We start from the raw sequence: 27,972 nt of genomic DNA on the forward strand, positions 1-27,972 counted from the left end.
AAGGGGAGGGGGGGGGGCATGCAGGATATTTCGTTTGTGGAAAAGAACATAATCAATTTAGTTTAGATATGTTTAAATCGAATAAGGTGTTTATCTCATGTTTCATCTCTGCTGACACATTCAAAATATCTTCCTTTCTCTTAATATTTCTCAATACTAGGCCTTATACTTGAATATTTGGGACGTATATCAAGAGCCTGAGAGTGTGATGTCGTTTGAAGACAGCGGCAGGGTGGCGGTTCTTCTATCGCTTGTGGGACAGGCAATAGTGGTTTTTATTGCTGGGTTATATTAATTTAGGGTATGTTGAAGAAGAGGAACACTCATCGCCCTGCTGATTAGAGATATCACAGGGTCGGGCCGGGGTGTGGCAGACGATTGAGAGGATGGAGATTTGTTTGGTCTGTTATGAAGCTGTCCACTCCCTTCTGCTTGCTTTGGTATCGCACGGGCCGACTTCCATCCCAGGTGAAGGTAGGGTGAACTATTTTGAAAGCAACTCCTTTCCTATTTGGGGATGAGGATAGTGAGTTCTTAATAGGGCTGCTCAATCGTGTAGGCTGCTACCGATGGTCCTAGCGCAGATCATGCGCTACATACGGCATGTTTTGTCAAGAACCCCAGTCTTTGTTTCACTTTATGGATTCCAGAAATCACCATCTCCTCCCCCAACCACTGTCACGACTCTTTAACACATTCTTCTTGTAGGACCAATTTGAAGAATTGGTGAGGCAGCAGTTAGATTGTAGGAAGGCCAGGCCCTGCAAGAAAGCTATAACGAGGTTTCTGAGGAGAGTCTTTGAGACTGATATCGGAACAAAATTCAAACGGAAAATGCAATGCGCGGTTTGCAAGCTAGTGACGGAGACAAATTGAAAAAATATGCATATCAACACATATAAAAAATAGCATAGCAAATTACATCTCTACACTAAAACATGTAAACCTGCCTAACAATAATGCTAAATTCCAATACAATTTACCCGTCGCCCGAAATGCGAAATGTGGTGATTGGTTTGACGACACCACCAGGTTTGACGACACCACCAACACCATCACCACTAGTTGCTACTAGCGGTTGATACTAGTACAGTGGTACTAGTCGATACTAGTTTTCGTCATTGCATCGCGCTGGTCATGAAATTGCACGCTGGGTCCTTATCGAACCATAAAAACACTCTCAAGCCACATGCTATTATGCTGAAGTTGCAGTTCTGAGATGGCACTATCACGGCGAATTCACCCTGTCAGCATGTGATGGGATGTTTACGAAAAGGGCTTGTGTTCCCATTGATCATTTTATGGTATACAGAGAGAATCTTAACCAATCATAATAAGTTGTAGGAGGAGCCTATATCATTCCGAGGTTTTCTTATAGCAAGCAATAGTATAAATTTCAGTCTTCAGTCTTCTCTCGTTAGAAATCAAACCCGTGTCAAGTTCAGTCTGCTCGGACACCCAGAGTATAAGTGATTCGTTCAACGATTAGCGGTTACAGTTGGAACTGCAATCAGGATAATCATACAAGGTCGGTGTCTATTACATAAGTCCAGCCTCCCTCACCCGCACACACCGTACACATCACAGTGATTCACTATATATTTTGAATAAATTAATATCACACATAATAGTAAAAGTCACATCTTAGGAATCAATAGTCTCACTCACCACCAAATGTGAAGTAATGAATTATTGTACATACGTGTTCGTGTTCCTAGCTATTCCGGTTATCTTGGCCACAGCTACCACTTACATATACTTATTCATATTTATATTTAGTCGTAAACTAGGAGCACGACAGAAAGATCAAAACTAAAAAACTATAATACAAAAATATATAATACAACAATAAAACGAACACAAAGAGAGCATATAAGAAAAATATAAGATAAATGAGTGACCTACCAAGATGGACCACATGCCAAGATATACCGCAATAAAGCCAATAATAATCTAAACCTGGTAAGCACCACACAGCGTGTAATAACCACACGTCTTGGACAAATCCAAAAAAATATAATCAACTGAACCGCTGAATCAGAATAAACATGGAAGATGGCAAATGTACTGTATAAGCAACACACCCTCTCGTCACCACTTCCTGATGACACAACGTATTCTGAAAAAAACTCACGTCAGAAGACGGAATCCCATAAATTGAAAATAGTGATCAATCAAATGCAACGCTAATTAACACAGACCTGATTAAATGAAATAACAATACTCTACAGCAAATGCACGAGATAGGAAAATCGTCCCCCTAAATACATAACACATTAATCATAGAAAGAACATACACTGAGTACGTAAAAAATAAAAGAATGGCATTCCACAGATGGGCCGAGCGTCGACGCGCCAGAATGTCCCGCGAAACATTCATTGATTAAAGCTGGTAATTACAACGTGTCATAGAAATAAGCACACAGTGAAAAGATACAATCCCACAACGACAAAAACAGATAAAACACACCGTTAACTAGCTGAAAAAAACACATAAAAATAAAAAGACCTAAAAGCAAATTGCTGCCGTTGTGAATGTATCCTTTCCACCATATATATATATATATATATATATATATATATATATATATATATATATATATATATATATATATATATATATATATATATATATATATGAAACTTGTTAACCCACTGTGCTATATATTACGTTCCGCCAGACTGATAGAGAGGACACTTGGCCCTCAACGGACATCTGCCCCACAGCAACAAAATCCCACACATGTACGTGACCTCTCCCCGTGTCTTACGTCGTGACCTCCCCCCGCGTCTTACGTTGTGACCTCTCCCAGAGCTTTCTTTCTATGTTTATTATGTCCTGTACTCTCTGTCTCTATTACATTGAAAATGCTAACTGCGTTTAGCGAAACGTCTGTACATTCTTTCTCAACTAAAGTTCCTAATGTCTACTGGAAATCTATTATTCCGTCTGTCCTGTGATAACCAGAAATCCACGTTCAGAAGACTTGAAAGTCTACTTAAGAAGCTTTGTAGCGCCGAATGCGCAGTTGTTTTTAACAAAACATGTTTAAAAGAAAACCTGCTGCCAAGATTCACATATATATATATATATATATATATATATATATATATATATATATATATATATATATGTATATATATTTAAGAGAAGTCTTGAAAACAATCCTACTAGAGAGCTGTCATAATTAATTTGAACTATGAAAATTACGCTTAAAACTATTGGGTTAGAATATTAAAGACAGTAAGAAATGTATATGTATCCAGAGAATACTCTGTTTAGTTAAGTAAGAGTGACCACTGGGAAATAGAAACTAAACGAAGCAAAGCGCTTTCGTATATTACATCCAGTGCAAATTACTTTTGTACCGAATGTAATATATATGTATATATATATATAATGTATATATATACATATATGCATATATATACAATATATATATATACATATATATATATGTGTGTGTGTATTTACCTAGTTGTATTTTACGGGAAGGGGAGCTATGCTCGTGGGGTTCCGTCTTCATATCTCATTTTGTCTAAACTATTTATAAATTCATGTATTGTTTTTGCACACACCACTTTCTCATCTAACTTGTTCCAACTGTCTATTACTCTGTGAGGAAAGCTGTTCTTTTTCAAATCTCTTCTATAGCTGTCTTTTTTTTATTTTCTTTCCGTGTCCTCTTGTATTTCTGTCATCACATTTTATGTGTGTGTGTGTGTGTGTGTGTGTGTGTGTGTTTACCTAGTTGTATTACACGTGAAGGGAGTTATGCTCGTGGTCACCCGTCTTTGTATCTTTCAGCATCAAGTTTATTCTTAAAATCGTGAATAGTATTTGCACACACTTTTTTCATCTAAGTTATTCCATATATCCAGCACTCTGTGTGGGAAGCTATTCTTTCTACTATCTCTTCTATAGTTGTCCTTTTTGAGTTTCTTTTCATGACCTTTTGTTTTTTCCATTGTTATTTTTAGTAAATCTTTTCTGTCAAGGATTTCCATTCCTTTCATGATTTATATAGTCAGTAGATCACCTCTTTCTTTTCTTTGCTCTAGTGTTGGTAGTTCTAGTTTCGATAATCTTTGTACGTTAATTTGGAAAGAGCTGGTGCCAACTTTGTTGTTGCTCTCTGTATTCTTTCTAGTTTCCTTATATATAATATTCTTTTTAGCACTGGGTATCCATAGTGTCGCTGCATATTCCAGTTTTGGTCTAATCAATATGTGTATGTATGTATGTATGTATGTATATATATATATATATATATATATATATATATATATATACATATATATATATATATATAGATAGACTTTATTTGGCAATGAATCAATGTACATGAGGTGCAAGTAATGACAAAAACACATAGATCAGAATAAATAAAAGCAAATTGCCGAGGATAACACAAAAAGCATGTACGCTTATTTCCATTGTGGTCCTCATTAGATTGTTGTTCTACACTAAGTCACACTGTCACCATACGTAGGGGGTTAGGGGACCAGAGACAATCATGAGTAATACCAGTCAGTACACATATGACACATAAACATTGTTATAGTTTTGCTAATATTACTAAAATGTTTGTACACATAGGAATATTGAGACCAAAGATTTGAGCACCATCACAAAAAGGAACATTGCAGCAAAGGAACAACAAAAATTTTTAAACTCTGTTAAAACTGTAACAAAACATTATGAGTGAGTACTATATCAGAGTAGTACCATGATATACTGCATTATATATATATATATATATATATATATATATATATATATATATATATATATATATATATATATATATATATATATATATATATATATATTATCATTTCTTCATCCAAGTATTCAAATGCCACTTTCATTGACCGGTGTCATGTCATTGATATTAAAATTCACCTCCTACTTTTGAGTCCATTTCTAGATTGTGTCCAGGTCTGATTGTAATGAGTCACAGTCGTCATTTGTTGATCCTTTTTTTTAAATTTTGCATATGCGAAGAAATTCATATAACATTCAACTCCTTCGTCCATGTCGTGTGTGTGTGTGTGTGTGTGTCCAGAGAATTATAGAATACTTTTAACTTTATCCTCATGGGAACATTCTATTAATATACCAATATTGAATATTAATAGAATTGTCAATATACTCGTAATACAACCTCTAAATATTACATATAAAGGAGGGGATTCAGTGCATTCAGCAATTCGTTCGTTTGTCGCGTATATTCTATTTAACTTTTGAGGGAATAATGTACGGGATATGTTTGCGTTAGTACACAAATGTCAATCAGAAATCTTTGCCACGTCTGTCTGACTTGTCACAATATGGGTTCTTATTGGTCAAGCTCATTCTCGACAGCCAATGATAATCGAGCTTTTCAATGTTTTCGTGAGATGACATGTGGCAGTTCGTTTACATGTCATTAGTTCGGGACATGGAGGACTAGGGTTGTAGGTTAGATGATGATGAAAAAGTTTTCGTCCTGACAACATGGGAAATTATAGGTATAGAAGAAAGTAAGTACTCAGATCTCTTAAGATGATCATTGTTTTATTAGCCAAGAACAAAAATTAAAATGACCTAGATCCAGATTAACACGAAATGGGGATGTGTTACAGCAAACAAATCATACATTTCATTTACCCATCATACTAACTGGAATAACAAAATGTTATATTGGTTGGTTAGTGTTGATTTACAAACATTTAATTCTTTCTGAACAATGACAGTAATATTATTTTTCAACCAAATTATGCTCCACAATTGTACCCCCCGATAGCTAATTTATATGGTACTGTAACTATTTCAGTATCATGCAAACATATTTTGAATTTTCCACTTCAGTTTATATGTTTGAAAGATTATTTTTCTATTAAATGATTATGTTAGGTTTAGTTAGGGTAGGAGCTATTGGACAGCTTTAAGTTCATGTTAAATATCCATGTTTGCATGATTATGTAAATTTATCATTAATGTGTAACATATGTTTAACATATTAGATCAATTTAGTAATTATAACATTAATAACCAATAAAGTTCATATTATACAAGTTCGTAAAATTGTCTGCTTTGCATTCTAAGAAACGGTATATGGGTTGAAATGTAAGTGGATTTTTTTTTTTTTTCGTGCCAGACCATATAGCACTTATCCTTTTATGCTGGGTTCTGCATGCCATTTGGTACCAAAAGGGTTAAGTCTAATTATTAACTCCTTTCATACCAAGCAGCAGTGAACTCTTACTTTGTAAGATACATAGCAGTTGAACTCTGAACTTGTAACTATTTCACTAGTATTCAAGCAGGGATTTTTTTTTTTTTTTTTTTATCTTGTTAGCACAATCAGTCAGTCGAGCCTTTACCTTTGGTTTATCTAACAGCAGACCTGTTGTCTTCAGGTAATTTTTAACAGCCTCTCAGTAGTTCCACAAGTCACTCAGGGAAGATGTATTATAACTATTCATTGCAAAACAAATTGTTTACAGTTATCCTTTCCATCCCCCTGACCCAACCTCTGGTTATCCTCAGGTCACTAGAGAATGAAGGTACTGATATTTACTCCTTCCCTAGTTCCTTTTCCTTTGTAAGAGGTTGCTATTTAAGATAGCACCCTTCTCCCATGTTGTACTACAGAAGAGGATTACAGTTAGCAATCAAAATATATAGATTCACTTATTCAACTCTTTCTTCTGACTGGGGTGTCAGCTGTGAAGCTGAATTATAGTGTTGCCTAGGGATTACTAACATGGGGCATTGTAATATGAGGTGTTCTGTGCCCTCTCCATGGTGGTTGCATCTAGGGCAGTTTCAGTGTGACCAGGCGTATTATGTTTTGCTATTGTTTTATCGCTGGATGGTTTCCTGAGCACAGTCATGCCTGTGGGGTCCTTACCAGATGTGGGAGGGTTGATCTGTGGGGGCTTATGTCTGGGGGATGTGGGTGGAGCATTGAGTTTAATGGTCTTTCTTGAAGGGCTTGTGTAGAGAGCAGAGCCTGTATGTGTTTTTTTGTGGATGTTTTGTATGATACATGTGGTAGGTTGTTATAAATGTTCGAGTAGTATGCTCACCTCCCACTTTTCTTTATTTTCTTTAAACATCTCCAATCCCTGCCCCACCACCCTTGCATTTACTTCTCGCACCACCCCATCCATGTATAAGTTGAACAGCCAGGGTGACATAGCACATCCCTGACGAAGTCCCACCTTTACCTCGAACCACTCACTCTCTCCATTTCTAATCCTGACACATGCTCTACTACTCTTGTAAAAACTCTTGACAGCTCCTAGAAGCTTTCCTCCTAACCCGATTATATGCAAAACCTCCCACAATGTCTTCCTGTCTACCCTGTCATAAGCCTTTTTCAGATCCATAAAAGCCAAAAAACATCATTACCTTTTCCTATAGCTTTCTCAATTTGCAGATTGCAAAAAGTAAATGCCTCTCTCTCTCTCTCTCTCTCTCTCTCTCTCTCTCTCTCTCTCTCTCTCTCTCTCTCTCTCTCTCTCTCTCTCTCTCTCTCTCTCTCTCTCTCTGTCTCTGTCTCTCTCTCTCTCTCTCTCTCTCTCTCTGTCTCTGTCTCTCTCTCTGTCTCTCTCTCTCTCTCTCTCTCTCTCTCTCTCTCTCTCTCTCTCTCTCTCTCTCTCTCTCTCTCTCTCTCTCTCTCTCTCTCTCTCTCTCTCTCTCTCTTTTTCTCCCCTCTTTCTCCCCTCTCTTTCTCCACACTCTTTTTCTCCTCTCTCCCCCTGTCTCTCCCCTCTCTCTTTCTCCTCTCTCTCTCCCCTCTCTCTTTCTCCTCCTCTCTCTTTCTCCTCTCTCTCTCCCCTCTCTCTTTCTCCTCTCTCTCTCCCCTCTCTCTTTCTCCTCTCTCTCTCCCCTCTCTCTTTCTCCTCTCTCTCTCTCTCTCTCCCCCTCCCCCTCCCCCCTCTCCCTTTCCCTCCTCCCCCTCTCCCTCTCCTCTCCTCTCCCTCTCCTCTCCTCCCCCTCTCCCCTCCCTCTCTCTCCCCTCCCTCTCTCTCCCCTCCCTCTCTCTCCCCCTCCCTCTCTCCTCCCCTCCCTCTCTCTCCCCTCTCTCTCTCTCCCCTCCTCCCTCTCTCCTCCTCCCTCTCCTCCCCTCCCTCTCTCTCCCCTCCCTCTCTCTCCCCCTCCCTCTCTCTCCCACCCCTCTCTCTCACCTCCCTTACTCCTTCTCTCTCTCCCCTCCCTCTCTCTCCTCCTCTCTCTCCACCTCTCTCCTCTCTCTTCCTCTCTCTCCTCTCTCTTCCTCTCTCCCCTCTCTCTCTTCTCTCTCCTCTCTCTCTCTCTCTCTCTCTCTCTCTCTCTCTCTCTGTCTCTCTCTGTCTCCTCTCTCTCCCCCTTTCTTCTCTCTCCTCCCTCTTTCAGTCTCTCCCCCTCCCTCCTTCCCTCCCTCCTATCCCTTATCACTCCACTATGTCCCTCATCTCTCCCCTATGTCTCCTCTCTCCTCTCTCTCCTCTCTGTCCTCTCTGTCCTCTCTCTCTATCTCTCCCTCTCTTTCTCTTTCTCTTCTTCCTCATATCTCTCTCTTGTCTCTCTCCTCTCCCTCATCTCTCTCTCCTCCCCCTCATCTCTCTCTCCCACATACACACACACATGCACACATATATGTAAACTAATAAACTATTAGATCCCATGTTTTTCATTATCCAATAACATATGAATATCATATTTATTCTTTGCAGGATGTCAAGGTCTAGTGGCAAGGGTTTTGCCGCTGCTGTCTTCTATGGCATTTGCTCTGTGTCTATGGCATTCCTCAACAAGGCAGTGATTAGTACATATGAATTCAACTTTCCCTTTTTCATCATGGCGTGCCAGGTAAGACTATATGTTATTCATGTGCTCTACCTTGAGAAATGGTAAGCATAGATATAATTTCACTATGCTCAGTTCAGATTTATGCCAAAACTAAGAACTCTTTTCATAGTTAATAAAGAAATTTGATGTGTCAAGGGCCACTTCATAGGTTTTGAGTGAATGGGAAAAAGGGCTTACTGATGAACAACCAACTTGGAGAAAACATAATTTTTGTTTTGTGTATAGAGTTGGGGCATTGGGCACAACAGTTGCAAGAAATGGCAGTTGCCACATGGGGCTTTGGAATGTACACATTCCATTGAGTGATACTTTTCAAGCTCACACAAAACTTGACCAAAAACACATACCTCTCTACTAAGCATTTATGAGAATATGACAATGTAGATAATGGTACGCTTCAGATATTGGGAAATTTCAGGCCATGAACTAATAATCCCATAAGAATAATGACTGGCTGGATTAAAACAACATACATGCATACATATATATAACAAAGGCCCTCTTCGGGTAGCCAAAAAGAAAAAGGCACAGAAACCACTCCCACCCATTCCATCCCCTACATACTCCACTCCCCTCCACCCTCCTCCCTTCCTGTCATCTTGGCACCTCATGGATGACGGGTCATCCCTGCATCCTGCCCACTGCCCTGGGTCAGAAGCAGTGTTGTAAGACACAGCACATCTACAGCAAGGCCACTTCATGAATTTGGCGACCCCCCTCTCTCTGTCCCCTCATGAAGAAAAGGAGAAGACGGGGAGAAATCCCTTCGGACTGCATCAAATTATTTCTCATACATACTTCCAAAATCCTTCCAATAGAGCAGCATATGAAAATTGAGCAACACATGAAAGTGATAGCCACACAAATCTGTTGAACCTGCTGTCACCTTTCTGTATCCTTATATTTATTTATTTTAGAATGGTTGGTAAGAGGAGGTTATGTGAAGGAGTGATTGTGCCGACAGCACTCTATGGGGCAGAAACATGGGACATAAGAGAAGCAGAGAGAAGGAGTTTGAATATGTTTGACATGAGGTGTCTGAGAAGTATGATAGGGGTTACTAGGCTAGATAGAGTGAGAAATGAGGAGGTGAGGAGGAGAACGGGGGTAGAAAGGGATTTGGGAGATAGGGTGGATGAAAGAGTATTTGGATGGTTTGAGCACATGGAAAGAATGAGTGAAGAAAGACTAGTAAAAGAGGTGTGGAAGTAAGAGGTGGAAGGAGTGAACATGAGGGGGCAACTTAGGATGAGATGGATGGATGGGGTAAAAGGGACTTTGGGGAAGAAGGGAATGTCTGTCAAGGAAGGATGGGAGAGGACAGAAGACAGGGGTGAATGGAGAATGGTTGTGTATGGATGATGTTGTGATCCATGAGGTGGAATGGGTTGGGGGTGGAGGAGAGAGAGAGTATGTGTGAGAAAAATTTGACACAGCCCGAAGGGATTTCTCTCAGTCTTCTCCTTTTCTGCATGAGGGGATGGAGAGGGTGTTGCTGATTTGATGAAGTGGCTTTGCTGTGGATGTGCTGTGTCATGACCCAGGGCAGTGGACAAGATGCAGGGATGACCCGTCATCCAGGAGGTGCCAAGATGAGAGGGAGGGAAGGGGGTGGAGTGTGATAGGGATGGAATGGGTGGGAGTGGTTTTTATGCCTTTGTTTTTTGGCTACCTCCTTTGTAAGGGAAAAAAAAGCCTTTGATATATGTTATGTAGAATGGTTTTCTCCTGTGTATAGTTGGGTTGTATTTTTTCTTGTTGCCTTTTAGAATGTATCTCGTGCCAACTTTATTATAGTTCTTGTTATCTCAACTACTGTTCTTTTTTATTCATGGACTGAGGCATAATTCAAGTGTACTAAAGCTAATTTGAGTAATATAGGTATGAATGGTAAGTAATACATCTTTTTTATGTACAGATTTAATCAGAAAATGAAGATATGTTAATGTATTTTAATTTCAGATGATCTTGACTGTCCTCTTCTTGGAATTTCTGGGGCTGCTTGGAAAGGTCAGTCTACCCATGTATACGTGGAAAAATGCCAAGATGTTCCTTGCCCCTTCCATGGGCTATGCTTTCCATGCCACACTTTCTCTCATGGCTCTAGAAGGTAAGTAAGCATTGCTTCTTACCTCGCACCTTACACCCGTTTCCCCAAATGTTATTGATTTCCTCATATGGGATATTGACTCCACAAGTTTTATGCCCGTTACCTTAGAGCCATGGGAGTCCTGCAAAAGAGACCAGGGGCAACAGATTGACTGATAGATGGTGTTATTTGACCAGAATCGTGCAACATTCTTTTATGTTCGAAGACTAATGTTCATTTGAAAAAGAATGCCTATAACTTTTAATTTCTATTTACTCTCCATTCTGGTATATGTCTAGTAAGGTCCTCTTCTCCCTTATAAGGGACGTAGCCAGACAAAGTGCACACCCACTTCCACGAATTCCACTTCCATCCATCACCCATTATTTCCCTCTCATCTTAGCTCCTCATGGGTGAAGGATTATTCATGTCTTGTTACCACTGCCTGGGGCAGAAGCATCACCATTTTCCAATCTGTAACTCTCTTTAAGTGTCTCTCTCACTGTCTTTGTGACTCCACCACATCAGTACGATATTGTCCCCGTGGGTAGAAACACTAGTTATGATGATGATGATGATATGGTTTAACATCACACACACACCCATCGGGAGGCTAGGACGGTGCCCCTCACAGAGGGCTTTTGCAACATGGAATTTAATGAACCATGCCCTTGGTTCAACCTCGCCAGTGGCAGGATTCGAACCGCCCTCACCTCGACCTTCACCGCAAATAATGACACCCTAATCCACTCAGCCAGTGAGCTTCCTAGTTATAGCCAGTGAAAAAGAAGTCATTGATTTATTCCCATATTCCTGTCACCTAGGTCACTAGGAGAGGGCCTACATGGAGTTTCTTCCATGTAACCATGAATGAGAGCAGCCATATCATCTTAGGAACACGGTAGATGAAAAAAGATGCATTGTAATCTATGGCATCAAAGAGAATCATAATGTACCTAGATATCAGAGGGAAAAGGAGGAGAAAGAGATCGCTAAGGAAATTCTGAAAGCAGAAGGACAAGGCTTGGATAGGGAAATCGAGGAGACCTATAGAGTGAGTAGATACTCTAAAGAAAAACAATACATGCCATTGAAAGTAAAGCTTAGATTTCAAACAATTGCAGAGGAAGTACTATCCAGAACGCAATTAGCAAATAGTGATCATCACAAAAATATATGGATAAAAAAAAATGAGTGAGGAAGAAATAGAAAAAGAACTTAGAAACAAAGCAAATAAAGGAAAAGAAAAAAAGAAAACTGAAAAAAAAATAATAATAAATAAAAAAAAATTGGAGAGTGGTGGACCTGAGGCTGAGAAAATGGTATATAATGAAAAAGGAAACAAAGAAGACAGAAAAAGTTGAGGAGAAAGGAAATTAAAAATAGCTTATACCAATATAGATGGAATATCTTCAGGAATGAATGAATTAAATGATTACCTGGCCTTAGAAAAACCAGACATAATGGGAATAGTGGAACTTAAATTAAAGTGTACTCCACCACCCAACACTGTGGGACAAGGTTTATACAACTGCAGGACAAAGAACAGAAAGGATAAACAGGGTGGCGGAGTATTAATTTTGACTAATAAAGATTTAAATGTAACAAAAATAACTGAAGGAAAGAATAATGTAGTATCAATTATGATACAAGTTGAAAGCAAACATATAAAGAGTAGAAAATTTGTAGTGGTGTATTTGCCCCCCAAAACAAAGTCCTGGACAGAAGGTGATCATTCCAAAATATTAGATACAAAATATGAATTAACTAATATACTGAAGGACAGAGGAAATACAGTAATTATCATACATCACATACATATACCAAGGCTTTTTCCCCCTTATAAGGGCAGTGGACAAGGTGCAGGGATGACCCGTCATCCAGGAGGTGCTAAGATAAGAGGGAGGGTGGAGGGGTGTGGAGTGTATTCAGGGATGGAATGGGTGGGAATGATTTTATGCCTTTTCCTTTTTGGCTACCTCCCTTGTAAGGGGGGAAAAACCTTGGTATATGGTATATGGTACAAGGGAGGTAGTCAAAAAGAAAAAGGCATAAAATCATTCCCACCCATTCAAAAGAAATATGTTGGGAGGAAATGACAGTTGAAGGGTGGAGAGGAACTCTGGGGCAACGTCCTGCTTGACATGACCATTGAATACACAATGACTCAGTGGATAAGGGAAAATACCAGATACAGAGGTAGTGAAGAACCATCAAGGCTGGACCTTATACTACAGAACCAGAAATTGTCGATAAAATTTATTACGAAACTCCGATAGGAAAGAGTGACCAATTACTAATAAAATTTGAGTTGAAAGAGCAAATGGATCAAAGTAGAAATAATAAACATAGAATAGGAAGACTAATGTACAACAAAACAAATTTTGAGAAACTCAAAAAATTCTTTCACAATGCGAACTGGGAAAAATTCTTAAATGAAGAAACAGGGATGGAAGAGAAATGGAATATACTAAAAGAAATTTACAATGAGGGAGTAAATAGATATGTAACAACAAAAAATGGAAAGAACATACATAAAAAGCTGGTACAACAAAAGGTGTAGTGAGGCTATGGATAAAAGAGACAGAGCTTGGAAGAAATGGAAAAGAGACAAGAAAACAAGCAAATGGTAAATGTACATCAAACTAAGAAATGAGTATGTAAAAATATGTATGCAGAGATGAAAAGAGAAACTGAATTTTTTTTTTATAAAAAAATGCAAGGAAGAACCCAAACTATTTTACAGGTACGTAAATGGCAAACTGAAGAATAAGCAAGAAATAGAAAAGCTGCACCAAGGTAAACATGAATATACAGAAGAACTGGAAATGGCTGAAATTATGAACAACCATTTCAAATCAGTATTCACAATAGAAAACTCACCTGTGAGGAAATAGAGAGAGATCCCCCTCAATAAAAGAAATAATTGTAACACAAAAGGAAATCAGCAACCAAATCAAAACCCTTGATGTCAGAAATCACATGGTCTAGACGTAATTGCAAATTGGATACTGAAAGACTGCATGGAAGAATTAACAGACAAAGTATACAATATAATTAAATGCTCACTTAAGAAGGAAAAGTGCCACAGGACTGGAAGAAGGCAAACATTGTACCAATTTGTAAGGGTGGAAACAAGGAAGACCCATTAAATTACAGACCAGTCTCCCTGGCAAGCACAGTAGCAAAAATTTTCAAAAAGGTCGTCAAAAATAGATAGGTTAAACATTTGGATGAAAAAACTATACTTAATCCAAATCAATTTGGATTCAGACAAGGAAGATCATGTACAACAAACTTGATCTGCTTCTACTCAAGATTAATAGGCATAATACAAGAGAGAGATGTTTGGGCAGACTGTGCCTTTCTGGACCTACAAAAGGCATTTGATAAGGTACCACACAATAAACTAATAAGAGGAAATTTATTGGAATGGATGAAAGACTTCCTGACTGGGAGAAAAATGAGAGTAGTAATTAGAGACAAATTCTCAAATTGGGAAGATATGATAAGTGATCTGTACTGGGCCCGATCATATTTGCTATATACATAAATGACATGAACGAAGGAGTAGAGTGTTATATGAATTTCTTTGCAGATAACGCAAAAATACTAAAGAAAGTAAAAACGGAGGAGGATTGCAACTCATTACAACAAAACTTGGACAAGATCTGGAAAAGGACTGAAAAGTGGGAAGTGAAATTCAATATCAAGAAATGTAGTATAATTGAATTTGGAAAAAGTAAAAACAGAATATTGAGAGATTATAAAATTGATGAAGAAGAGGTAAAAAAAGTAAACTCGGAAAAAGACCTAGGAGTGATGATCAGCAAAGACATGACACTGGATAAGCATATTAATAAAATAGTCGGAGAAACCTATAATTTATTGAGGTCAATAAAAGTAGCATTTGCCTATTTGGACGAGGAAATGATAGAAAATAATTTAACTACACTAATAAAACCAAAACTCTAGTATGCAGCAACACTATGGACACCCAGTACCAAAAAGAATACAGTATAAAGAAGTTAGAAAGAATTCAAAGAGCAACAACAACAAAGCTGGCACCAACTCTTTCCAAAATGACATATGAACAAAGACTGTCCAAATTAGAATTACCAACTCTGGAACAAAGAAGGGAAAGAGGAGACTTACTATCTATAGAATTATGAAGGGAATGGAAATCTTAGATAAGAATGACTTATTGAAATGGGACAATGGAAAAACAAGAGGACACAAAAAAAATATATACATATATATAATATATATATATATATATATATATATATATATATATATATATATATATATATATATATATAATTACAGAAGAGATCTGAAAAAAATAGCTTCCCACACAGAGTGATAGATACTTGGAACAAATTGGACAAAGAAACAATGTGTGCAAACACTATTCAAGATTTTAAGAAAAAACTTGATGCTGAGAGATACAAAGACGGGTCACCATGAGCATAGCTCCCTTCCCATATAATACAACTAGGTAAATACAATCATGCATGCCAACAATACAATATATTGTCAATAAGTGATATATGGGAAAACCCCATTTCAGCCATAGCATTCTTCAAGGAGATGGGACTGCTCAACCACAGTATAGGGAACAACAACAACAGCTCGAAAGGATTTCTCCCTATCTTCTCTTTTTCTGCATGAGGACATGGAGAGAGGGGGGGGGGGTTACCAGTTAAATGAAACTGCTTTGTTGTGGATATGCTGTGTCTTGTTGCATTGCCTCTAACCTAGCAAAACATAAGGAACTTGATTCCCCACAGACACTGCTGTATAAAAAGATGTACATCACAGATATATAAATACTGCCTACCACATCAGCACCCCAACACTACTCGCCCAATTACTTAAACCATGTACTGGATGGAGATCATGCACATCACCTCATATGGATACCCTATTATAAGAGAGAGAAGACCTTACACACAGGTATTTCTCATTTTGTATAAGATTTGGGTTCCTACAGGCATCACACAAACTAAAATCACACAAAAAAAAACTATTTTTCCCATAAGAAACAATGGATAATAGTGGGATGGGGTTTTGACCCAAAAAAATTCAATTTTTTTTTAACATAAAACACATTTATTTGACTAATAAAGTGACCATCTTCTAAAAATGTATCATTCTAAACCTGTATGTAACACTAAGGTGTAAATAAAGTATAAATAAAGCACCCATTAACACTTAACACGACGCTCCCTCACTTCTCACTGTCTCTCACAGTCACTCGCTGGACTGGCTGTAAGTGTAAACACATGAGAGGGCTGTAAATATTGAACTTGGAGTGGGCACAACTGCCTGTCGGCAGGCAGTGGAACTACGCATCTGGCGCGCTGTCTGAAATGCAGTTAGGGCACATCGCATCCTAGCGAACAGATCGCACAATTTTAATTAATTATAATATTTTCAATGCTGCATCTTAGCGAATTCGCACATAAAGAACATGCACAAAATGAGAAATTCCTGTATGTGTGCAAGTCATAGATCAAAGTACATGCCTCAGTAGAGGGTTAACCTAATTTTATGCATACATACATATCCTAAAGGCTTATTCCCCACACACAGTTTCACGATCTGGAGTTCTGTTTTGACTTTGTCCTCTTAATTTTCAGGCATGAATATCCCCATGTACGGAGCTGTGAAAAGATGCACACCATTGGTGAACTTAGTCCTGTCTGTTGTGATTTTACGAAAACCCAGACCCTCGTTGATGTTGTTCATGTCAATCCTAACCATAACAGCTGGCTGTTTTGTTGCAGGTAGGTTATATGCAGTATAGAAACAAAGTATTATCTTATATAGATCAGTTCATCTGAAAACAACCAAAATTATTTTTATACTCAGTGAGTTTTAGCAGTGTTTATCATGTGTAAATGCAACTAATGATAAGTACCTGTAAAATGAACATCAGAACCATCCCACAGCCCTACATCAGCTGAAAAGGGTTGTTGGATCCTCCCGTAGATCCCTCTGGGAATGAATGTGGGACATTTATGTTGCATTAATATAGGACAGTGTCACCAGCTTACAGTAGAACAAGGAGGGAAGCAGTAGCCATTTGTTTCTCCCCCTCTTTCTCCTTCCTTCCCTTTCACCTTCCCTCTCTCTCCCTCCTTCCCTCTCTCTCCCTCCTTCCCTCTCTCTCCCCCTCCCTCTTTCTCCCTCCCCATCTTTCCCACTTCCCTCTCTCTCTCCCTCCCTCCCTCTCACCCTCTCTCTCCATCCCTCCCTCTTTCTCCATCCCTTCCTCTTTCTCCATCCCTTCCTCTCTCTCTCTCCCTCCATCCCTCTCTCTCCATCCCTCCCCTCCCTCTCTCTCTCTCTCTCTCGCTCTTGCTCTCTCTCTCTCTCTCTCTCTCTCTCTCTCTCTCTCTCTCTCTCTCTCTCTCTCTCTCTCTCTCTCTCTCTCTCTCTCTCTCTCTCTCTCTCTCTCTCTCTCTCTCTCTCTCTCTCTCTCTGTGTTCTATTATAGTGGTTTTAGTGCTTCTGATGTTATTCATAATGCTTTGCATTGTGTAATTTTTATGGTAGATAACAGTGCTTGGGAGATAATTGAGTGAGGTTCATATGAGCTGTTTGTAAACTATAATTAAGATTTATTTCTTCTGACAAAAACTTGTAGTTGCTACTGATTTTAATATGCATATTTTCTTGTTGATTTTCACTGTTATATAATTGGTGTGTATTTACCTAATATTTATTTACCTAGTTGTATTTTACAGGAAGGGGAGTTACACTTGTTGTGGGCTAAAGGATATGTGTTTATCAAAAGTGAGGCACAGAATTTTAGGGTTCTTGTCCAGTGGAAGGAGTTGGCCATTCACTTTAACTGTTGAATGTTCTTTGGTTTGCAATTATTTGAGGAACTGTGTAGATAAAACATATAATGAAGAATGAAAAATGTTAGACTTGCCATCATTGAAAGAAAGAAGTGAGTTGATAATAGTGTTTAGGTCAAGGGAGTAAGCAAAACTGACAGAAAAGATTTCTTGGTATGGGAGAGGAGAGTCATAAGCTCACTGGGACAAGTTAAAAAAGCACATTTCTAAAAAAATGTTACGGAATGGATTTTTTCATGCAGATTTATCAATGCAGGGAAATGTTCAGAAGTTGAAATACCTCATTTAAGACTATGAACAGCTTAAAGACTAGGCAGGATAATTGGAGAAAGAGATGAGACACTATGTGTTTAACTATTTTCCTGTACGTTACAATTAGCTAAATTTATCAAAATATACTATCTCATTCTCACTATTTGCATTCAGTTTAACATTGCAAATTCCCCGATCAAGAGGCTAGGATAGTGCCCCTTACAGATGACTTTGCCCATCTATATACATATACCAATGGGTTTTTCCCCCTTACAAGGGGGGTAGCCAAAGTCAAAGGCATAAATCCACTCCCACCCATTTCAACTCCACTCCCATTCACCGCCACTCCCTCCCTCATGGATGTTGGGTCACACCTGTATCCCACCCACTGCCCTGGGTTAGAAGCAATGTAGCAAGGCACAGTACATCCATAGCAAGGCTGCTTCATCTAATTGGCAAAAAAAAAAAAAAAAAAAAACATCCCCTCATGCAGAAAAAGAAAAGACGGGGAGAAACCCCTTTGGGCTGCATCAAATTATCCTTCACATAGAATCACTTCGCCCCCCCCCCCCCCCAAGGAGGACTTTTTTAGCATGAAATTTAATGAACCATGTTCTTGATCCAACTCACTGGCCTCAGAGCTCAAACTGCTCTCATCTCAATCTCTACAACAAATAGTGACATTCTAACATGATTGGTCATCATTTTTATTTCTTCTTCTTCTTCTTCCCTTGCCTTGCCTTGCCTTGCCTTGCCTTGCCAGTCACCATAACCATGGATCTCCTGCAGGAGAGACCTGAAGCAGTGGAATAATTGATACCAAAAACCCTTTCCTTCTGATAAGGAGGGTGGTTAAATCAAAACACATTCCCATATCATACATATCCAAAACCCATTCATCCACCCCTCACATCTCAGCACCACATGAATGAAAGATTACTTCAGTCCTTCAAAGATTGCAACAAGATATAATTCTTCCACAACAGTGCCTGATAGCTGGTTTGTCCCCTCAAGCTGTCAATCCCCGCTGTGGAAGAGATGTATTTTGCTATATTGTCCTTGATCCAAGATGTATAATAGGGGACTGATAAAACTACAACTAGAAAATATTGAATCTGATAGGAATGACAATAATTGTTGCCTGAAGTGTCATTGGTTGGAAACCACCCCTGCAATGGTTTGCAAAAGTCCTTAGGCCCTTTCATAGATCCCCTTGGAAAGAAACATTGGACTGTTGTTTGTTGTGTTATCGTGGAACTGTTTCTTTCACCGGGTTATAGTAGTAGGAAGAGGAGGAGATCAATTGCTGGTTGTCAGCTCTCCTCATGCAAAAAGGGGAAAGAAATACAGTCAAATTTGATAAGATATCTTTGGTCTGGTGTGGAAACAGTGTCACTCATTTACTCCTGTTAATATTGATTCATAGAATATATATATATATTTATTTATTTATTTATTTATTTTTTTTTTTCAGTATTAGGAGACTTAACATTTGATGGCTTTGCCTATTCTATGGGAGGCTTCAGTGTTATTGCTCAAGGACTTTACCTCACTTTGGTACAACAATGTGCTGAGAACCAGTTTTCCACCTTAGAGATCCTGCAGCTAAACAGCTATAACACTCTAGCTCCATTCATCATAATGTCCATTATTCTAAGGGAGCCAGAACGTATTGTTAAGAGCAAATATTTATTTGGTAGGTTAATATTGTGTTACCTCTGTAGTCACATGTGCTTGTGGTATCAACTCCTAATTGCACATAAGCTTGTATTGAAAACCATGCATTATTATAATATTAGTATCATACCTTACCATAATGCAGTTACTTTGTTGAATTTGGACTGGCTCATGAATTTTTTTGATACGGTAACAAACATCTATAATACTGTTCCTTGCTCCTCTCTTCCTTTGCAGATACATCATTCCATATTACCTACTGGACCCTAGTATCCATGGGATCTGTCCTCAACTATTCATTGTTTTTATGTACAGCATTAAATTCTGCCCTAACAACATCCCTAGTTGCAGTAGCAAAATCAGTAATCCAGACTCTTGTTGGGTTCTTCGTGTTTGGGGGTGTAAAATATCACCCTCTTAATGTCACAGGTGAGGATAACCCTAGTGCTTGCACAGATTGTGTAATATTTAGTAGTACATACATATACCAAAGGCTTTTTTTTTTTTCCTTACAAGGGAGGTAGCCAAAAAACAAAGGCATAAAAACCACTCCCACCCATTCTATCCCTATCATACTCCACTCCCCTCCATCCTATAATAGTAACAGTACATTTCAGCAGTTTTCTTGTGTGAAATCTATTAAGGTTTTCTTTGCATGACACTTTTTAATTCCCCAAGACAATTACTGTCTTCTCTCAATCTACATTCTACCTTCACCTCCACTCCATTTCCTGCTATATGTGACCTCAAGTACCTATAAATGTCCACCTCCTCTAGCCCCTCTCCTAAAAGACATTCCTCTTGTACATCTCATTACCTTACTTTTACCCACATTTACCTTCAGCTTTCTCACATGGCATATCTTCCCAAACTCCGTCATGAATTGACTTAATCCCTCCTCTGACATTGCCACAATTGCACTGTTGTCCTCAAACAACGACTGGCTCACCTCCTACTTCTCTCCACTATCTCTAACCATCTCCAGTCCCCTGCCCATTACCCTCACATTTACCTCATGTACCACTCCATCCATGTACACATTGAACAGCAATGGCAACATAACACATCTCTGATGCAGCCCCACCTTTCCCTCAAACCACTTGCTCTCTCCATTTCCAATGCTATAGAGGTGGCAAAGGAGATACAGTGAGACCTCTCATTAACGGACGTTAATTAGCTGGGTTTGCGGTGTTTTTTTTTTTGCTGTGTTTTCGGTGTTTTGGAGTGGTTTCTGGGTGGCATAGTGATTGCACGCACTAAACAACAGCACCAAAAACACAGCGAAAACACCGCGAACACAGCTAATTAACGTCTGTTAATGAGAGGTCTCACTGTACTTGATGACGGTAATAGAAAAATACCTTGGAGGATTAAAAAATACCATGGGAAATAGGCATCTGGGTATGGATGCAAAGAGGAGATTATATGAAAGGGTGATTGTGCTGACAGCACTGCATGTGGCAGAAACTTGGAATTTAAGAGAAGCAGTTTAAATTTGTTTGAGACAAAATGTCTGAAAAGTATGGCAGAAGTTACAAGGTTGGATAGAATGAGAAATGAGGAGATGAGGAGAGTTGGGGTGGAAAAGGAGATGGCAGATAGGGCTAATGAAAGAGCATTGGAATGGTTTGGACACATGGAAAGAATGAGTGAAGAAAGATTAGTAAAAGAAGTGTGGAAGGAGTGAATATGAGGGAGTGTCCTAGGTTGAGATGGATGGATGGGGTGAAAGGGGGATTACAAAAGAGTGGAATGTCTGTTGAGGAAGGATAGGAGAGGACAGAAGATTACAAAGGCGGAGCATGCCGACAGGAGAACTTTTGGTCCATATCTAGGTCGGATGCAAAAGAAAAAAAAAAAATCATAATAATGATAAAAAAAGATAGGGGTGAATGAGAAGGGTTGTGTATGGATGATGCTGTGATGCATGAGGGGGAGTGGGTGGGGGATGGGGGGTGAGGAAGTATGTATGAGAAAAAATTTGACGCAGCCCAAAGGGATTTCTCCCCGTGTTCTCCTTTTCTGCATGAGGGGACAGAGAGGGGGGTCGCCGAATTTATGAAGCGGCCTTGCTGTGGATGTGCTGCGGCTTGCGACACTGCTTCTGACCCAGGACAGTGGACAGGATGCAGGGATGACCCGTCATCCAGGAGTGCCAAGATAAGAGGGAGGGAGGAGGGTGGAGGGGAGTGGAATATGTAGGGTGGGAGTGGTTTCTATGCCTTTTTCTTTTAAGCTACCTCCAATGTAAGGGGGAAAAAGCCTTTGGTATATGTATATATATATATATATATATAATTCATCTTTCTGTCACATATATACATACCAATGGCTGTTTCCCCCTTACAAGGGAGGTAGCCAAAAAACAAAGGCATAAAATCCACTCCCACCCATTCTTTCTGTTACCCGCTTTAAATCTCCTTTACCACCTCTTTGATGCCATGTTGTCCCCAAAAATAGAACCACTGGTTAACAAAATGCTAAAATGTTTCAATTGAAGATTACATTTGTTCTAATGTTTGTTACAACTTTTCAGGTATAGTTATGAACACAGTCGGTGGTTTCATGTACACCTATACCAAGTATCAAGAGAATCAGAATAAAAAATCCCATCCAAAACCTGAGGACAACACTTTAACAGATGTGTTGTTACCACGAACTACATTAAAGAAGGAACCTTTTGCTAATGGACACGTTGCCTCCCTCAACGAAATCAAAGTTAGCTAGCTCAAGATGGAAGCACTTCACCTGTTCACATTTCTTCGGTTATCACTTTCACCATTTAGATAAACAGGGTTTGAAATAATTGTAAAGTGCTCAATTTTTTTTTAGATGTATTGTGGTGCCAGTACTAAGCTACTGATATATGAATTCTTAATTCATGCATAATTTCTGTGAAAAATCTTTTATATGCATTTCAATCAAGTCTTGAAAATTGCCATGAGTTTCACTAACAGGAGAACCAGTCACCCCCACATCAGCTGGTAACTTTCTTGGGGCTCTCTTACATATCTTTCTGGTAAGAAATATTGAACTGTTCTCAGTGTTGTATTAGTTTGGGAATATATCTGTATCACTGGCTTATAATAGCAAAACAAGGAAAACAGTTATCAGCTTTCAGCTTGCCTTATGTAGAGACATTGATGAAATACATTTGAAGTTGATAAGAGAGAAATCTTAGGCTTGGTTCAAAGGCAGCGTGACCGCTCTATGAGCTTCTTCTAGAGACAGTGGTTCTTAACCTATGGTTCAGTGGCTCCTCTTGGGCCACCATGGTTCACAAATAGGGCCACAAATCAAAAAGTAGCGATAGTTAGTGAATGCACTAGGGTTCAGTCCACCAGTGATGGGATTTCTAGGAGGCTAAGTAACAGCAGTACATAAAAACAGGGTACATAAGGATTGAGGTTCAGAACCCCTGAATCTAGACTGAGGTGAGATCCTGATAGGTTTTGAAGACAGGCAACAGAGAGGTATTATCTCCTTTGCAGGTATCTATCATTGGTACCTCGAATTTGACGTAGGTCCTGATTGTAAACCTACGCAAGAAAACTAAATTCATGTAATTGATACTTGAGGACCAGTAACTTGTATAAATTTTTAAGATTTTACTCTTAATATGCAGTTGGTCCAATAGTATAGTATTTTTTATTTTGTTTATTAATTTATTATATATATATATATATTTATATATTTATTTATAATCTCACTTGTATTTCATCGTATTAGTTCATTTTGAAAGGAATCTGGTTTGCATACATACAAAAACCTGCCAGAAGCAAAAGTGCATAGATTTGTTGACAAATACAGCATATGTGTTCAACAACTAATTGTATATATATATTTATATATATTCACACATACACATACATGCATATATTGATGCAAGGAGTTAGAATGAGGAGGAAAATATTAGGGAATTCATTTAGATTTAGTTTGGGAAGGAATATATTTTCATTTCTATGTAATAGTCTTCCTGTTAATTAATGATATACCAGTGGCATTTTCCCCCTTAAAAACGGGTCAGTTAGTCCATAAAGCATTGATTACATATAACTCTGCACCCAGTACCTCAGTACAGGAATACATACACAATCAAGTTGCTGAGAGTATGGATTTATATAGTATAGATTTCTGTGACATAATGTGGAGCCAGGTGTATAAATTAAAAAGAAAAAAGGGAAAGTAAATTTTATATTTCATGATGCTTTGGTGCTTGACCTATGAACCACAGCCCACTTTGTGAATGTTGCCCATCAAGTTCCTGGTTGTTCTGAGGTCACGTAAGAAAACATAGTGAACTTTGTGAACAGTTTCCACTAACACATGATGCTGTGTTGGACAAAGCCGTGAAGGGAGATACTCCAGTGTATAGTAAAAAGGTGACATTGGGCTGAGTTCAAGAATTTGTCTATTCATCCATATACCAAGGGCTGATTCCCCTGTATAAGGGAGGTACCCAAGTCAGAAGGCATGTACCCACTCCACCCATTCCACTCCCCTCCACCACTCCTTCCTCCTTCTCATCATAGCTCCTTGTGGATGAAGGATCCCCGTATTCAACCTACCGCCCTAAGTCAGAAACAATGCAGCACGACATACCCCATTCCAAAGCATGGCCACTTCACTTAATTGGAGACCCCTCCCTCTGTCGTCTCATGTGGAAACTAGAGAACATGGGGAGAAATCCCTTCAGGCTGCATCAAAATATTCACACATAACCAGTCCCTATCACCATCCATCAAATTTAGATTTAAAAAGGAAATAGGCAAGAATTGGTTTACTAATAGGGTGGTCGACGAATGGAATAAACTTAGTAACCATGTAGTAAGTGCTGAAACTATCAGTTGTTTTAAGAAACGATTAGACAACTTTATGGATGGGGATGACAGGTGGTGATGGATACGGAGCTGCCTAGTGTAGGCCTTTTGGTCTCTTGCGATCACCTTCATATGTTCTTATGTTCTTATCAACCCCCAACTCCCATTCCCCGCCCTTCCTTGCATCACAGTATCATCCATACACAGCCTCTCCCCATTCACACCTATCTCTCCAGCCGTCTCCCTTCCTTCCTCAAAGCCCCTTTCACCCCCATCCACCCTTCTCATACTCAGTCATCCCCTGAAGTTCACACCATTCACCTCTCCCTTCCACACCTCTTTTACTGATCCTTCTTCACTCATTCCCTCCATTTGCCCAAACTATCCCAATACTCAGGAGATCCTGAGTTCAAGAATCAAATTATACTTATCCCATTAGTTTAGTTATTTGTATCTGACAGTTTTCTATGCCATGGATATAATTTAGAACCCATTAACTATGCATTAGGCAACTTTACTGTGTTCTGCATATGTCTGGGTCAGGAAAGGGTGCAGATGAAATGGATAGGAGTGGGTTATGCCTTTTGGCTTTGGTTACCTCCATGGTAAGGGGAGAAAAGCCCTTTGTATATGGATGGATGGCATATGTCTGATACAGTGTCTTGATGACCATCTTCAGAATTATGAAAGGGATGGAAGTTCTCGATAGAGAAATGAGACAAGAGAGAAATTGAAATAATACAAGAGAGAAACAAGAGGACACAATAAAAAGCTAAAGAAGGACAGTTACAGAAGAGACCTGAAAAAGAACAGTTTTCCGCACAGAGTGATCGATGTCTGGAACTAAACAGTGAAACATTGAATACCAGAACTATACACAAGTTCAAGAATAAATTGGATGTGGAGAGATACAAAAACGGGTCACAACGAGCATAGCTCCTGTCCCGTAAAATACAAGTAGGTAAATACTTCTAATTGGCACATCTGCTTCAGCTTAAGCATTTACCCCGTAGTTGCACTTTCTGTTTTTTTGTTTTTTTAGAAACCATTGTCAATGCACCAAAAGTAAATTCATGTTGTATACCCATTGAAAGCTAATTGTAAATGAGTAGAAAAAGTAGCATGAATGCACAGGAAACATAAACAAATCAGCTCGTGCACAAAGGGAGCATTGGAGAGGACTTAAAGTTAATCTGTTAGATTGGTTAAAGAATTTCCGAAAGGATCAGTACATGCGAATAGAAGACCATCATTGCTGATAACTTGTGGCTCTATCTTTGGGAACGATGCCACGGAAGAGTATGCAGTCTCTGCACAAAGACACAAACAGAGTTAAAAGAAGAACATAATGAAGGAAACTGCAAGAGACCATAAGGCCTATACTAGACAGTTCCATGTACATTACCACCTATCGTCTCTATCCACAAAGTTATCTAAGCTTCTCTTAACCCCTTCCATATGGTGACGCCTACGTAGGCATCATGAGGAGCAAGTGGGTACGCGAGGATGCCGACGTTGGCGTCTTGATTATATTTATTGTAGTTGTACCTGCATGACCCCCATACTCTGTAAACTGGCTTCATCATATTTTCTATGGTTATCAAAATTCACGGGTGAAAGAGAAAACGATTAATACAGCGGTGACTTTATTTTTTATAATGCAAGTATTATGATGCAACATCACACGTCTGGCAGCTAATGCTGCCCACGAGATTTTGGCCCGGAGTGAAGGGGTTAAAACATCCAATTGTTTCAGTGCTCACTACGTTGTTACTAAGTCCATTCCATTTGTTAACCACACTATTGGTAAACCTGTTCTTGCCCATTTCCTAAACCTAAATCTGTCCAATTCAAATCCATTACTACAGATCCTACAGTGGACAAGGTGCAGGGATCACCCGTCATCCAGGAGGTGCTAAGATAAGAGGGAGGGTGGAGGGGTGTGGAGTGTATTCAGGGATGGAATGGGTGGGAATGAGTTTATGCCTTTTCCTTTTTGGCTACCTCCCTTGTAAGGGGGAAAAAGTCTTGGTATATGTATGTATGTAAAGATCCTGCCCTGTTGCATGAATATGATGACCTTGCCTATAAAAAGCAGCCACCAAATTGCCACCCAGCCTTGCAGGTAAACCATATGAGAAGAGGCTAGAAACATTGGACCTGCCATCATTAACAGAAAAAAAGAAAGTAGGTTGGCGTGATCATAGTGTTTCTGATCAATAAAAAAGGGAGTGGATTAAAATGTCAGAGAAGATCTTTTGGTTTGGTACAGGAGGATGTCACAAAAATATGGAAACAAATTTTAAAAAAGACTACATGACTGAAGATATCAGTGAATAGTTTTCCATGCTGATATAATAATGATAATAATACCAATAATAGTTTTTCCATACTCCCATGAATGGGTGGTAGCTGGATTTTTCCTTTTGACTTTGCTACCTCCTTTGTAAGGAAGAAAAAGCCCTTCGTTTGTAGATAGATAGTTTTCCATACAGAATAGCCTGCGTGATGAAGTAACCTAACCAAAACCATGAATTTAATACTAGGTTATGATGGATGGAGAAATAGAGGTAGGACACCACAAGCGTAACTCCTTTTCCGTAAGCCACCATTTGGTAGAATACGAATAAGTAAATGTAAGGAGATATAGTGGACATTGTGGTAATTGAATATTTCCCAGATTTTGTTCATATTTTCTACATATAAATATACCAAAGGCTTTTCTCCCCCTTATAAGGGAGGTAGCCAAAAAACATACATACATACATATACCAAGGCTTTTTCCCTCTTACAAGGGAGGTAGCCAAAAAGGAAAAGGCATAAAATCATTCCCACCCATTCCATCCCTGAATACACACCACACCCCTCCACCCTCCCTCTTAGCTTAGCACCAAAAAACAAAGGCATAAAAACCACTCCCACCCATTCCATCCCTATCACACTCCACTCCCCTCCACCCTCTTCCCTCCCTCTCATCATGGCACCTCCTGGATGACGGGTCATCCCTGCATCTTGTCCAATGCCCATATTTTCTGAAATCTGGAAAACGGAAACCCAACAAATTCAGGGTTAGTACAAGGGGACATGGTACAATGAAAAACAAAAGAAGGTAAAACATCCTGGCACAACAGAGACCTTCTAGATCAATATTCTGCACATACGCTTGCATTTTATTTCATATTATAATCTCTCCGAAGGACACAGATCTGAAACATTAAAGTAATGAACCTCACATAAACTCAACACTGTTTTTCCTCCTACACCTAGTCATATATATATATATATATAGTATATATATATATATATATATATATACATGCATACATATCCAAAGGCTTTTTCCCCCTACATGGGGGTAGCCAAAAAGAAAAAGTCATAGAAACCACTCCCAATCATTCCATTTCCTATATGTTCCAC

At 39.0% G+C, this 27,972-nt stretch overlaps 1 protein-coding gene across 2 annotated transcripts; it reads left to right on the forward strand.

Moving 5' to 3' along the window:
- The first annotated feature begins 368 nt into the window (after positions 1 to 368).
- On the forward strand, positions 369 to 27,862 carry LOC143021310 (uncharacterized). 2 transcript variants are annotated; one of them, XM_076178728.1, is made up of 7 exons: positions 369 to 474; positions 8,710 to 8,845; positions 10,808 to 10,955; positions 16,580 to 16,726; positions 19,533 to 19,754; positions 19,973 to 20,164; positions 22,272 to 27,862. In XM_076178728.1, the coding sequence occupies exons 2-7, from the start codon at positions 8,711 to 8,713 to the stop codon at positions 22,460 to 22,462; spliced, it is 1,035 nt and encodes a 344-aa protein (XP_076034843.1). In that variant the 5' UTR covers positions 369 to 474; position 8,710; the 3' UTR covers positions 22,463 to 27,862. The 2 variants fall into 2 exon arrangements, with proteins under 2 accessions (XP_076034843.1, XP_076034836.1); XM_076178721.1 differs by lacking the exon at positions 369 to 474 and adding an exon at positions 5,398 to 5,526.
- The last annotated feature ends 110 nt before the right edge of the window (positions 27,863 to 27,972 follow it).

This window comes from Oratosquilla oratoria, chromosome 3 (assembly GCF_046742065.1).
Source record: "Oratosquilla oratoria isolate Oo_2021 chromosome 3, ASM4674206v1, whole genome shotgun sequence".
Classification (NCBI taxonomy): domain Eukaryota; kingdom Metazoa; phylum Arthropoda; class Malacostraca; order Stomatopoda; family Squillidae; genus Oratosquilla; species Oratosquilla oratoria.

Coding starts and splice junctions, on each gene's coding strand:
- LOC143021310 (XM_076178721.1), top strand. CDS start 5,501: ATGGGAAATTATAGGTATAGAAGAAA. Junction 8,846..10,807: donor TTTTCATCATGGCGTGCCAG/GTAAGACTATAT, acceptor TTTTAATTTCAG/ATGATCTTGACTGTCCTCTT. Junction 19,755..19,972: donor TAAGAGCAAATATTTATTTG/GTAGGTTAATAT, acceptor CTTCCTTTGCAG/ATACATCATTCCATATTACC.